Here is a 12,591-nt window from a genome sequence, read left to right as displayed (position 1 = left end):
CAGCCAAGAGCTCGGTTCACAGCTTCAACTAACTGTGCATTAACCACTGAAACTGAAGAGTTCACTTTGTACAATTAGGCTAAGAATTTGGTATCACCTGGTTTTCATCAGAGGATACCACTTTTTGGCTCTCGCGTCAGCTGGAACCAGACATTTCAGAATTGTATGAAGTTAAGGCTAACCAATAAGCATGGAAAAGGGGTGGTGAAACGTGAAGAGTACCTTCAGCGGGAACTATGTGATAGACAGGTCATGCTCAGTGGCACGATGTGGGGTTAGCCCATATGGGTGCCAGGGCCTCTTCCACCTCTGACCCTCTGTAATTTTAATCTGTAAAATGGGGGTATATGTGCCTTTGAAACTTGATTGGTTAGGACATCATTTGTTTTAAGCAAATGATGAACTAAAATATATTTTCAGACTCACTACTACAAAGTAAATATGTTTCAACCCATACACCCTTAAAGAGATGTAACTTGATTTCTGAAAAGGACCTTCATTTTAAAAGCTTATATACTTTATTATTGATACATCCAACAATTAATAATTAAAATACATTATAAAGGAATAGAGCTAATTTTCTCTAAAATAACCAGTCCAAATGATTCTGTAGAAGTGGCAAGCATATATTTTTCCCTTTGGCATTGCAATCAGTAGTACATATAAGCTTTCTTTGGGATTTATATGACATTCTAATATCTATCTTTGGGTTGTAACCTAACACTTTCAGACTATGATATGCTATGTATGTTATATGATATATGAGTATTTCGGAGGTTAACTTCAAGTTTATGTTAGAATAAATATGTGAACAGAAATATAATTTACAGAAATGAAAATAGTCTCCGGCTAGTTTGAGGCTTTTTCCAAAGCATAGCACTGGGGTTTGGCTGGGCCAGTTTTTTCAATACACACCTGGTGTATATCACTTTAAAAAGTAAATTATGCCTCATTAAATTACAATTAAATGGAATCATGATCATTTGTTTTCCTGGAAGGAAGATGTTTTGCATATTGAAAGCCTAATTTGTTGCAGGTGACAAAAAGGCTGAACAGATTAATATCACTTCATTTTGGGGGTAGTGTTTGCTGGTTAGTTTGTGTATACTCCAGTAGTTCTGAATTATATTAATGTGGACTATATTATTTTCACTTCAGAAAGTCTTCTACCACTTTATCAGTTTTTGCACTTTTTTTTTTTTTTAAGCTTTTAAGGAAACAGAAACTTCTCTTGGTATTCTGGATTAGTCATGCTCTTTCTTTTTCTTCAAGTGTTCTAATACTATCCAATCCCTCATTTGCCCTCTCCCTTTGCCTGGTCTCATCACTATCTCTATGTCTATGCATTATATACATTTTGAATCCCCGCCAAGTTAAATACCACCTCTTCCAAAACGTTTTCCCTGAGTCTTGCGATGGCAATACTTTCACCCTCTTTGGAACTGAGATGGTACTAGTTCTGTCTGAAATTTATGACACTTACCTTTCACATTGTGCTTCTGTAAACCATTGTATAGTAAACTCCTTGGCAGCAGAATCTATGTCTTATTAATCTTTCCATTCTTTTATGAGCTTTGAACCAAGTTGTAAATAGGGAGTGAATTACTAGACTGATCTGTCATTTTTTGGCAATAGGCGTATTGAATTTGGGGGTTCTCTAGATAATCAGTGGGAGATATAACCTAATCGTAGAGAATTACAAATGTCTAGGAAGTATGAAGAAGAGATATCTGTTAAAATCTAGTCAGTAATGATCTTCAGTGACCTCCCCTGGAGTGACCTGGGAGGTCTGATGGGCTCAGCTCAGATTCCTAAAACCTGGCCCAGGCTTGGGTTCTCTTCTTGTTCTCTTAAAGGATTTAAGAGGATTTAAGGGCCCGTCAAAGGCAGTTTCTCACCCGTCCCAGACGAAGCCTCAAGGGCTAGTGCAGAAACTTGGAAGTAAATTTTATAGAGCCAGTCATGGTAATGTTTCCCAAATATTTCTGAGTATCAGCATGTATTTTGCACACTAACGATTTGGAGCAAACTATATAAATTGTTGAAGGAATATGAAAATCATAATAAAAAGGAAAGCTCTTCAAATAAGAAAGCTCTTCAACAGAAATTGCAGATTCAGAAACTCTAAGGTCATTTAAGGTGTCACAAATATTATTAAAATACTAGTAATAAAAAGCATAGCAATTTTTTATTTAAAAAATTAGCCCTAGTTCTTTTTTTTTTTTACCACATCACGTGGCTTGTGGGATCTTAGTTCCCCCATCAGGGCTTGAACCTGTACCCTCAGCAGTGAAAGAGTCAAGTCCTTGCCCCTGGACCACCAGGGAATTCCCAGCCCCAGTTCTTTGTTTTGTCTGTAGAGATAGCCTGTATTAGCAATGAAGCTAGATGGCATTATATTATCTCTTGTTTTGTGCTTTGAATTATTTTGCTTTTATTGAAGTTTTCTGCCAACCTCATGTATTCTTTGCTGGTGCTGGAAATAATGTGGAGCTTACAAAATCCTCCATTAAAAGACTAGGGAGAAGGCCAATTTGAGGCTCTTTTTGCCCAATTCCCTTCTTTTTTCAGTGACCTGTAACCCGAAGGGTAGAAGGTGCCTTTCTACCCTGTGCAGAGGTTTGTTCTACTCCTTTTCAGTCAACACGTTTCCTGGTCTTACACAACCTCAGCTAACACCATGGAGAGAATTGTTTATAATCTCTCCCTTGAGAAGGCTCTGTTGCCTATGATGAGGAAAACACTTAATGACCACTTTACTGAATACTTGCAATATGTTTTAATAAGATTACTGATATGAAATTTTAATAAGCGATATCCTGGTTAATTTATTAATTTCCCTCAATTTTCACATTCTCAATATTCATGACCTTTCTTTTCATAAAAGTACATCTTTTTTTCAGTGCCCAGGTGCCATGCCAGGTTCTCTATATCTCCGGCTGCATAATGGGAATGTCCAAGTGACACCTCCTGCCTGGCTGGTTGATAATTAAATGCCAGACAACATAGTAGCAAGGGCTTTAGAAATAGTTATGCAAGATAAATTATTAATTTATGTTCTATTCAAGACAGTTTCAACATGATAAACATTTACTTATCTTGATAATTAGATGGGGTGATTTGTGGTATACTTAAGTTATGCCGTACATTTTCTTCCGATCTGTTTCCCCTATGATGATTTTAAACTAAATAAAACGTGCTTTACATTTATGTGCCCACAGAATTTTGACTATGTTTTTAAAAATCCCTGCTTAAGTCGTTAAAAGCACATAACCAAAATGAAGAAGGCTCAACAAAACAACTAAAACTCTTCTTGTGCCCACCAGTTAGCCACTTGTTATTGAAAATGTCTGAGGTAAAAAGAATCTGCTTTGGGACCAGGGTTACACAGATGAGACTTTAATACTTTAGAACAGTGTTCTCGTTCTCCAGGGCAGCAGTGGCCACCTTGTTGGTTTGAGACTTTATCTTCAATTAGGCGAATAAAACAGAGGCAACAGTATAGTCCACCAACCCCTTAAAATACAAATATTGTGTCTCATTCACTTCAGAAGTGATGCTCATGAGCAGTCATTTACAAGGATGCTTTGTCTTGATTTTTCTTAGAGATGGATTCATTTCCCTGTAAGGTTGTCCAACATGTAAAAAAATGCAGGGGAAGGAACTCCACAATTTCAATGTGGGAAAAAAAGGTAAACCAAGCTGAACAAAAAATAAATAAAAGAACTCTATCCTTAGGAGTGATTTTGTTTTCTATTGATTAGGAATAAACAGACTTACAATTTTGAACTTCGTCCATTAGAACAATATTTTTTGTTTTTTCAATATTTTGTACAGAATTTTTGCCATAGTGTCCTCCACGATTTGTGTAAATAATTTCACGGAAGAAAGAGTTTACAGACTTTGCCTTTGAGAGATCTTAAGTATAATCATATAACCAGCATAAAGAATATATCCATGTAGATCCTAAAACTTTTCCAAATTTGGTAGTCTGACATTTAGTAAAATGCTAAAGTTACTTATGAGAGAGAGAAAAAGACAGAGAGAAGGAGAGTGGTACCAACTTGTCCTTCATGTGCAAAGTTCATTGTTAAAGAAAGCTCAGAAAATATCAATCTTAGTATCTTATTAGTAATGGAAATTGGTATTGATCGTCTTTTATGCTTTAATTTTTTATTTAATTTTAATTTTGTTGAAGTATAGTTGATTTACAATGTCATGTTAGTTTCTGGTATACAGCAAAATGATTCAGATATATATATATATATTCTTTTCCATATTCTTTTCCATTATGGTTTATTACAAGCTATTGAATATAGTTCCCTGTGCTGTACAGTAGGACCTTGTTGTTTATTTGTTTTATATATAGTAGTTTGTATCTGCTAATCCCAAACTTCCTCCCCTGCCCTTTCCCCTTTGATAACCATAAGTTTGTTTTCTATGTCTGTGAGTCTGTTTCTGTTTTGTGAATAAGTTCATTTGTATCATATTTTAGATTCTACATATAAGTGATATCATATGGTGTTTGTCTTTCTCTGTCAGACTTACTTCACTTAGTATGACAATCTCTAGGTCTATCCATGTTGCTGCAAATGGCATTATTTCATTCTTTTTTATGGCTGTGTAGTATTCCATCATATATATAGGAAATTGGTATTGATTTTAAATTCACATCCCTCTTGCTTCTGCACACATTAATTTGGAGAATTTTGTCTTAGAAACAAATTTGTTATTAATATTTCAGGTTGCTTAGTCCAAGTGGAAAGTAGGATAACTTGAGGCAGAGCTGACTTTTAATTTCAGAAAGAAAATTAATACTTAGATTGTATAACATTTTCTGGAAGGCAAGTGTCTCACTTGTTGCTTCTTTCTGAAAGCATGACAAGAAATCAAGATTTTCTTAGAATCATTTCAGCAGTAGGGTAGTTTTATATACATGCCCTACTTTGACCTTTCCTTGGGCACACAGACACACACTTGTTAACATTTTTTTTTGGCTTCATTGTATGGCATATTATAGTCTCACTTGGAAAGACTTCTCTAATCAAAGTAATGACAACCAAACTGGCAAGAGGTATCAGATGGCATGCCTCTTGTAGGTTCCTTGTAGTAAAATTGTCTTACATGATGTTTTGAGTGGTGATTACTCCCGGAAGCTGATAACAGTGTGATACACATTCCTGTAAGCAACATTTGCTTCACTATATTATAATGCATTATTTTTTAAAACCGCCTACCTTACCCTGAGGATTTTTGGCCAACTAGAGATGGTATATTTCTTTGGTATCCAATGCCTTTTTGGCCTATTGGCCAAAGACGGCCTATTTAGCCATCTATTACAAATCTGATAGTGTTTCTTTGCATTAATATCCCCTAAGTGGAAATGCCTTTGGCATCTACTTTTACGATTTGGGGTTATCCCCATCTGTTGTAAGATACAGAGGTTAATATCTTAGCTCTTTCTGGGGGATAATCCTAGGCCCTGATCTCATACTACCCTGAGAAGGGATGTTAGCTGGGAATGTAAAGTGATGCCTCTGTGTGATAGTCCAACAAGTGTGCAGAATGGAAATGGATCTGCTTTTGCCCCAAGTACTGCAGTGTTCTAACTCAGGTCTCTAGCCTTTTTTTTGCGTCTGTACTACTTTTCTTTAGACTTGTCAACATTTTTCTTTTCTTTGTGAATTCTCTGTCAGCAGGGCAGCACATGAAAACACCAGTTTTTTTTATGTAAAGCATTCTATTTGGATGGGTCACATAGTCAGAAATTATCTGAGCCTATCATGGCATTCTCTGAAGTGCGCTGTGGCCTGTTACCGGATGTGACTATACTTCCGTTGCTTTAATGGTGGGCTTGGAGCGTCCCCATGAGGGCATCTCAAAGAAAGGTTTGGGTGCCCTCTGGTACATATGCAAGGAAACCTATTATGTGTGTGGATTGGGAAGTTAATAGAGGCCAAGTTATAGCCATTTGCTTTGTGTCTTTTTTATTTTCTTCTTCTTCTTGCCATAAGAAACATCTATATTGAAAACAGTGTCCGGTCACACAGAAATTCAGCCAAACTTTTTTTTTTAAGTCGATGTAAATCTCCCATGCTGTTTAAATGTCGGAACTAAATTTACCAAACTTGGCAGATTTGTAAAGCTGAGCAGGACTGCCAAGTGTTCCCAGTTTCAAGCAGAGAGAGTTCTAACAGTTCCTGAAATACTTGCAGGAGGCACCTGGTGGTAATCGCAGTTTCACAATTCTTCCGAGCGCCTACCTTGCTAGCTGGCATCTCTGTACACTGATGACTATTACAGTGATGATAAAGTGTCAGAATAGAATGTTCCCAAATAAGGCACAGCCCCCAGAGAGCAAGCACGTTCCCACCAAATCTTCCTGCTGGGGAACCCGCAGGAATTAGACTGAGGCTCTTGACATCACAGCCAGCTGGTTACACCAAACAGATAAAGGGGAAGAGGGGCGCAATACGGAAACCACACATGCATACCTGCAGATATAACTTGGCCTACTTTGTTTTTTTTTTTCCATTTAATCAGGGATTGTTGTCTGAGATTCTGCGTAAGGAAGAAGACCCTCGGACAGCATCTCAGTCTCTTTTAGTAAACCTGAGGGCTATGCAGAATTTCCTCAATCTGCCGGAAGTGGAGCGGGACCGCATATACCAGGATGAGAGAGAGCGGAGCATGAACCCCAATGTGAGCATGGTCTCATCGGCCTCCAGCAGTCCCAGCTCCTCCCGAACCCCTCAGGTGAGATATTCGCTCCACTGACTTTTCACTCTTAGCCTTGGAGATATCTTGCCTTCACTGCTACTGTGTTTTCCCTCAAAAACGAAGAGACATAATTCCAAGACTTTTTAATCCACTGAACATGTGGGTCAGAAGATATGAACCTCTGACCATATGCTAGTGGTTATCTTTTTCTATATCATCCATGCCATTTCTGTCCCTTCAAGAAAGTCCCATTCTTCCACATGTGGCAGGAGGGCAGCAGTGGGTGGAAGGGTAAGCACTAGATGTCTACATACAGCTGTTTGGTTATTAAAGAAGGGGCTAGCGGATTTGTATTGAAGCTGAGTTTGCGAAGCATTGCTTTTCCTTCAACTGTGTATTTATTTGGATGGGGGCAGGGGACAGCTAGCGTAGTCCGAGTTCTGCTTGATGCAATCTGAAAGAGACAAAATCAGGGAGGAACCTGTGTGTGATGGAAGCATGCCAATGCAGCGGCTAGATCCGAATGACTGGGAGCTCGTTCAGTGATCCCTTAGAAAATGGTAGTGGAAATGTAGGCCTTAATTATTTTCCTTCCTACAGTGATGTCCACAGGACCCTGACTCAGCTTTCCATCCCTCCTTTGTTCATACTTTAAAAGCATTCTGTTCTCAGGTCCTCCTGCAGATGCATACATCTAGTAATGTTGTGTGATTTAAAGATTTTAACTGAAGGGTCAAGGTCTCAAGTCAGCCAAGAGTCATTTCCAATTCAGATCTGAGCCCACTTATTTTTAGCCTACTCCCTACTTCCCCTAAACTTTTACTAATCAACGGATTTATGGTAAAGCCACCCCATTTACTGTTGCTAGCATGGTTGCAGATTCCTTCTTGAGTGATAGTTTTCAAAAAAATATTTAACAGGTACACAGTTGTACAAATCAGAAAAATGGGTACTTTGAAAATAAAGGTTTTTTTTTTTGCTTAGATACTATAGTTTTGGGTTTAGGAGTTTGTTTTCTGTTAAGTTCTAAGGAACTGATTAAGCAGAATCTTCTAATAGAAATATTTGAGCTTTTTCAAGTATATCCATTTTTTCACACATCTTAACTCTTTTTATATTTTGCACTCTGCAATAGATTTTTTAACTGAAGATAATTTTCTGTCATGCACTGCCAAACTGTGATACTTAGACTTTAGTGTTTAGTGAATTATGAATTTTAGTTACTGTTAAACCAAAAATAAGTCTCTTGACTGCTTACTTTGGACCACTGTAACCAAGCTTTTTTATCTTTATTTTTATTTTTTTAAAATTTTGGGGCATACATGTTGAGCTATTGAGTTGGACGAGTTGTTAATTTGCACTAATATTTACTTCTATTAAATTCACCAACATTTTTGCCACTTTTGAAGCCCATTAAATCATTACAGGAGAATCCAGCCATGCTTCATGGCCATTTAATTGGGCAGGTCTTCTCAGAAAATCACTCCTCCTTGTTAGAAAATCACACAGGTCTGTGTGTTTTGTTTTCCACTCGTTTGTAATATTTTTCCAACAAGATTATATCTTAGGCATCTTTTCAAAGACCTGGTAGCTTTCAGAGCCAGACCAACTTACAACACCACACAGTTAAGGTCAGGACCCTGACTCAGGACCCTGACTTTGCTTTTTTAAACAGCAAAAAATCCTGTCTAGAAAATTCCTAGTTAAAGGTGCCCTTTACGGACCAGTATACCAGGGAAATTGAACGTTTAATTTCACAGTTTTGAGATTTCTGAAAATAAATATAAAATGTTTTTCTCAAAATAGTTTTGAGAATACAGTCATGGCACTGACATTTTTACATTGTATGGAACATTCTTCTTTTTCTGCTGGTTAAACATTGAGAAAGTTACTGAAGACTTTTAAAATATTTCATGATTACCTACTTATCCAAAATTCTTTACAGAACTATCTCAGTAGCAAAGATCCATAGTACTGTAAGGCTTTCATTGTGCAAATAAATGTCAGAGGGGTACCCACTGATTCAGCCTTTGAGTTGGAGGCAGCAGTGCAGGGCACACACACGCAGAACCTTGCATAGGTCCATGGAGATTATTTTCCAGACCCCGTCAGTACTTTGTTATCAGTTTAAAACAAATTGAAGACTTTTCAAGTTTTAAATTCAACCTCAAGAGCCTCTTCTCATAACCTTCAATTGGCTAGTATTCCTCAATGTACTTAAAAATAACAAAACAACAGTACAAGTATAAGAATAATCATTTATTGAGCACTTATTGTATCAGGTATTGCAAACATTTTGCATGAATTGGATCCTCACCATTTTGCACTGTTGTTCTCATTTTACATGAGGTTTAGATGAGGTTTACATTTTAGATGAGGAAACTGAGGTTTAGATGGGTTAAATACCTTGTGTAAGGTCACACGGCTGAGTGATAGAGCTAGAATTTGAACTCTAATTATTCTGATTCCAAGGCTGGGCCCCTAACCATATATTTCAATGCTTTGCCTTTAGCCCTCAGTGTTCTAGAGAAGATCTGACCAGTCAGATGAGATTAGTCAGTGAGGCTAATAAGAAACCTGCATTGAGAAAGGCAGAAATGGTATGCTAAAATATGCACTTAACAGGAAAAGCACTGAACGTTAATTAGAAGTTTTAAGAAGAAAAGGGAGTTTTCTTGAAAAAGATGAGAGAGGATTGGACTATTGAGGGAATAGCTCAAACTTGAGGGCAAGAAGAAACATGTAAAAACAGCACCAGAACGAATTGGAGGTTTTGGAGGCAGAGTAGCACAGTGATTCCTGAGCCTGTGCTTTGGAGCCTGAGAGACTTGAGTTCAGATCATGGTTATTTCACTTGCTGCTAGCAAGTTAAGTATCCTCTTTTATTTTCAGTTGTCTTCTTCTGTAAAGTGAAAATAATAATGTCTAACTCACTGTGTTCTTAAAAGAATAAGATGTGATAACAACAACCAAAAAGCACTTTTTGGAGTGCCTGGCACGTAAAAAGTACTACATCAATTATTCTTATTATTACTTTGCAGTAATTAGAAAATAGTATGAGACAGGGAATTCAAAGGAGAATGGCAAAGGTCACTGAGCGCTCTTAGGAATCAAAGCCTTCCTGGAAACTTAGGACATAACTCCGGCTTCAAGACACTGTTGAGAATGACCCCATGGTGTCCACCCTGCATGCCATGTCTTTCTCCAAACCTGCGTACTGTCAATCCAGCATACTGTCAGTCCAGCAGGGGAACAACAGCTCAGGACATCCACAAAGGGAACATAGTGGTTTAGGATTCTAGGGTGGGTGGGGATGAAAAGGGAAAACAATCCACTTTAGACCAAATCAGCTGGCCATGCTCAGGAATGCAACGGTTGGGGCAGACTTTTCCCTTTGTCCTGTTGCCCTGGGTTCTGGGAAGGCTGCCCAGCACCGTCTCCTTACACACCAGAGCAAATGCTCTGCAGTCTTTTGGATCAAGTAGATTCAAGCGTTTTAGGGTTATCCTAACCCCAAGAAGTACAGACACCTTCTATATTGTCCTTCATTTGTCTCTGAAACTGATGGGAAATCATTCAATTAAAACGAGCACGGCAGAATACATAAAACCACAATATGAGTTTAAGAAAATGAAGACGGCACTTCAAAGGCATTCTGAAGCCTCGTTTTATGAAATGAAATTTTGTTTCATTTCCACTGATTTCCTAGGTGAAATTAGGTGACTGTCTGGGTAGCATAATGATGATAATGGTGGGAAGCCATACATACTCGGATGACATACGTAAAGCTTTAATAAAGAATGAGAGACTCAGGGGAGTGCATTAAATTGAGTAATAATTTATTATTTAGAGACCTCTACCCATTTACTCATTTTTTCTGGAAGAATTGGCTCTTCCTCCAAGGTGTACTATTTTCAGAAAGAAAAAGGTAACTGTGTGTGTGTTCTGCATGCTCCTGTTGCGGGTAGGTGATCGCTTGAGTTTGGTGCCCAGAGTAGCCATCGTACCTGTGAACTGTCTCAGCTACTGTGAGGGAAAGAACAAGGTTGACAGGACTCTGCATGTCCTATAGGAATGCACTGCAATTATTTCCAATCACAATTAACCTGATTAGAATAATGGACAGGAAGTGTCCCTCTGTAGCTAATGCAGTTTGGCATCAGCTGACTGAAATCCTTTGATAATTTCTGCACAGATGGCTGGGCTGAATGCAGCACTTTTTAAATTATTATTTTCATGGTCTCTTGGTAGGCCAAAACCTCGACACCGACAACAGACCTCCCCATTAAGGTGGACGGCGCCAACGTCAACATCACAGCTGCCATTTATGACGAGATCCAACAGGAGATGAAAAGGGCCAAGGTGTCTCAAGCCCTGTTTGCCAAAGTGGCTGCAAATAAAAGTCAGGTGAGTGGTTTTTAAAAGAGCAAAAGTGAGGGCTGGAATTAGACCGTTCTCCTCCTCCCACCAATAAAAATACATCTGTTCCTATAATAATAATAACAACAATAATAATAATCCCTAGAGAACCTGCCGTGTTCTGCATTTTGCTCTATGGTTTGCTTTTGTTCCCATCAGAGTTCAAAATGAAGACTGAGTCAAAACCCAGTTTTTTTTTCTTTTATTTTTTTTCCAAAAGGAATCAGCCTTGAATGATTTCCCTCCTAATTCTGAATATTGCTATGTATCCTTTCTTTCTTTCTTTTTGGTATTTGAGCAAAACTTAGTGTGTTCAAAACAGCATCTTCCTGAGACCAAGTTTTAGCCAGGTCTCATCACCTCTCTTATTCCCACCGGGGAAATGGATGACTTTGTTATAATAACTGCTTTTCCTCAGCCCCAGAGACACCTTGCAATGTCAGGTGTTTCTTTTATGTATAGAATACAGTTGTTTTTCCAGGAGAAAACACACATTGGGGAGTGCAGAGTGAGTGCTAAAATCTTTAACAGAAAAACATAGACGCTTATCCAGTACAATTTTTCAGAGTGCTGGGATTGTGGGGAATGGAATGCTCCAGGGAAAAGGGTAGACAGATGCTTAGGTTTTTTATTTCTGAAAGCAGAAACAGTTGATGGGATCTACTCTGTTTCAATTCATTTAAAGGGACAACTACCGCCCTATCCTAGAATGGGTTAGGTTGAGGCACCTACTTATTTATTCCTGGGTTGAACAATTACCCAAATGCAGGGTAGAGGAAACAAAAGTTAGTTAAAGCTTAATTTTGAGAGTCCTTTGATTCTGAGCTTGATTTCCTCTGTGGCCTTGCATGACAAATGTTTTCGTCCCTACATATGTAAATGGTAAAATGGTCCACCATCTCCCTAACAAATCTTCTGTTGTGTGCTATAAAGGAAGGAAGTTACTGAATATTGTATTAAGCAAGGTGGTTTTTAATGAAAATTAAGTTTTTAAAATGATAGTCAGATGCTATATTTATACTAGTTATATGGTTTTGGGAATAGCCTTTTTTTCCTGTGGTTTTGCAGTAACCTGACTTAAGTTATTTTTCAGATGTTGATAAAGGGAGAGCAGTAGAATATCCAGCAATTTCGAAGAGGATTGAAATATTGGTTTCCCATTTCAATTTCGATGTAGTAATTCTTCCAGATTATTCTTTCTCTCACAATGAAGTCATTGAAATACAGTTTGCTAAGATATAATGTCCAACCATAGTATGAAATACATGAAAAGAAAATACCATAGAGCTTTCTTAAACTGTTAAATGCATAAAATCCCGTGTACCACATGGCAAAATATAATGAGAGTTGGAGCTGTTAAACGAATAAAGCTGTTAAATGCATAATGCCACTTGGCAAAACTACTGTGCATTTAATGGTTTTCCACTGTGTAATAAAGGACATATGTGGTAA

General features: G+C 37.9%; 1 protein-coding gene across 2 annotated transcripts in view; it reads left to right on the top strand.

Annotated features, from left to right (window-relative positions):
- Positions 1-12,591, top strand: part of SATB2 (SATB homeobox 2) — a 190,181-nt gene that overhangs the window by 126,795 nt on the left and 50,795 nt on the right. For both annotated transcript variants that reach the window (XM_065880456.1, XM_065880455.1), the window contains 2 exons: positions 6,544-6,756; positions 10,972-11,127. In XM_065880456.1, coding sequence (XP_065736528.1) covers positions 6,544-6,756; positions 10,972-11,127 — 369 coding nt within the window. The remainder of the gene's footprint in view (positions 1-6,543; positions 6,757-10,971; positions 11,128-12,591) is intronic.

The sequence above is a fragment of the Phocoena phocoena genome, chromosome 7, assembly GCF_963924675.1.
Source record: "Phocoena phocoena chromosome 7, mPhoPho1.1, whole genome shotgun sequence".
NCBI classification, from domain to species: Eukaryota; Metazoa; Chordata; class Mammalia; order Artiodactyla; family Phocoenidae; genus Phocoena; species Phocoena phocoena.
Note: the sequence above shows the minus strand (reverse complement) of the source record. Positions and strands in the feature narration are given on the sequence as shown.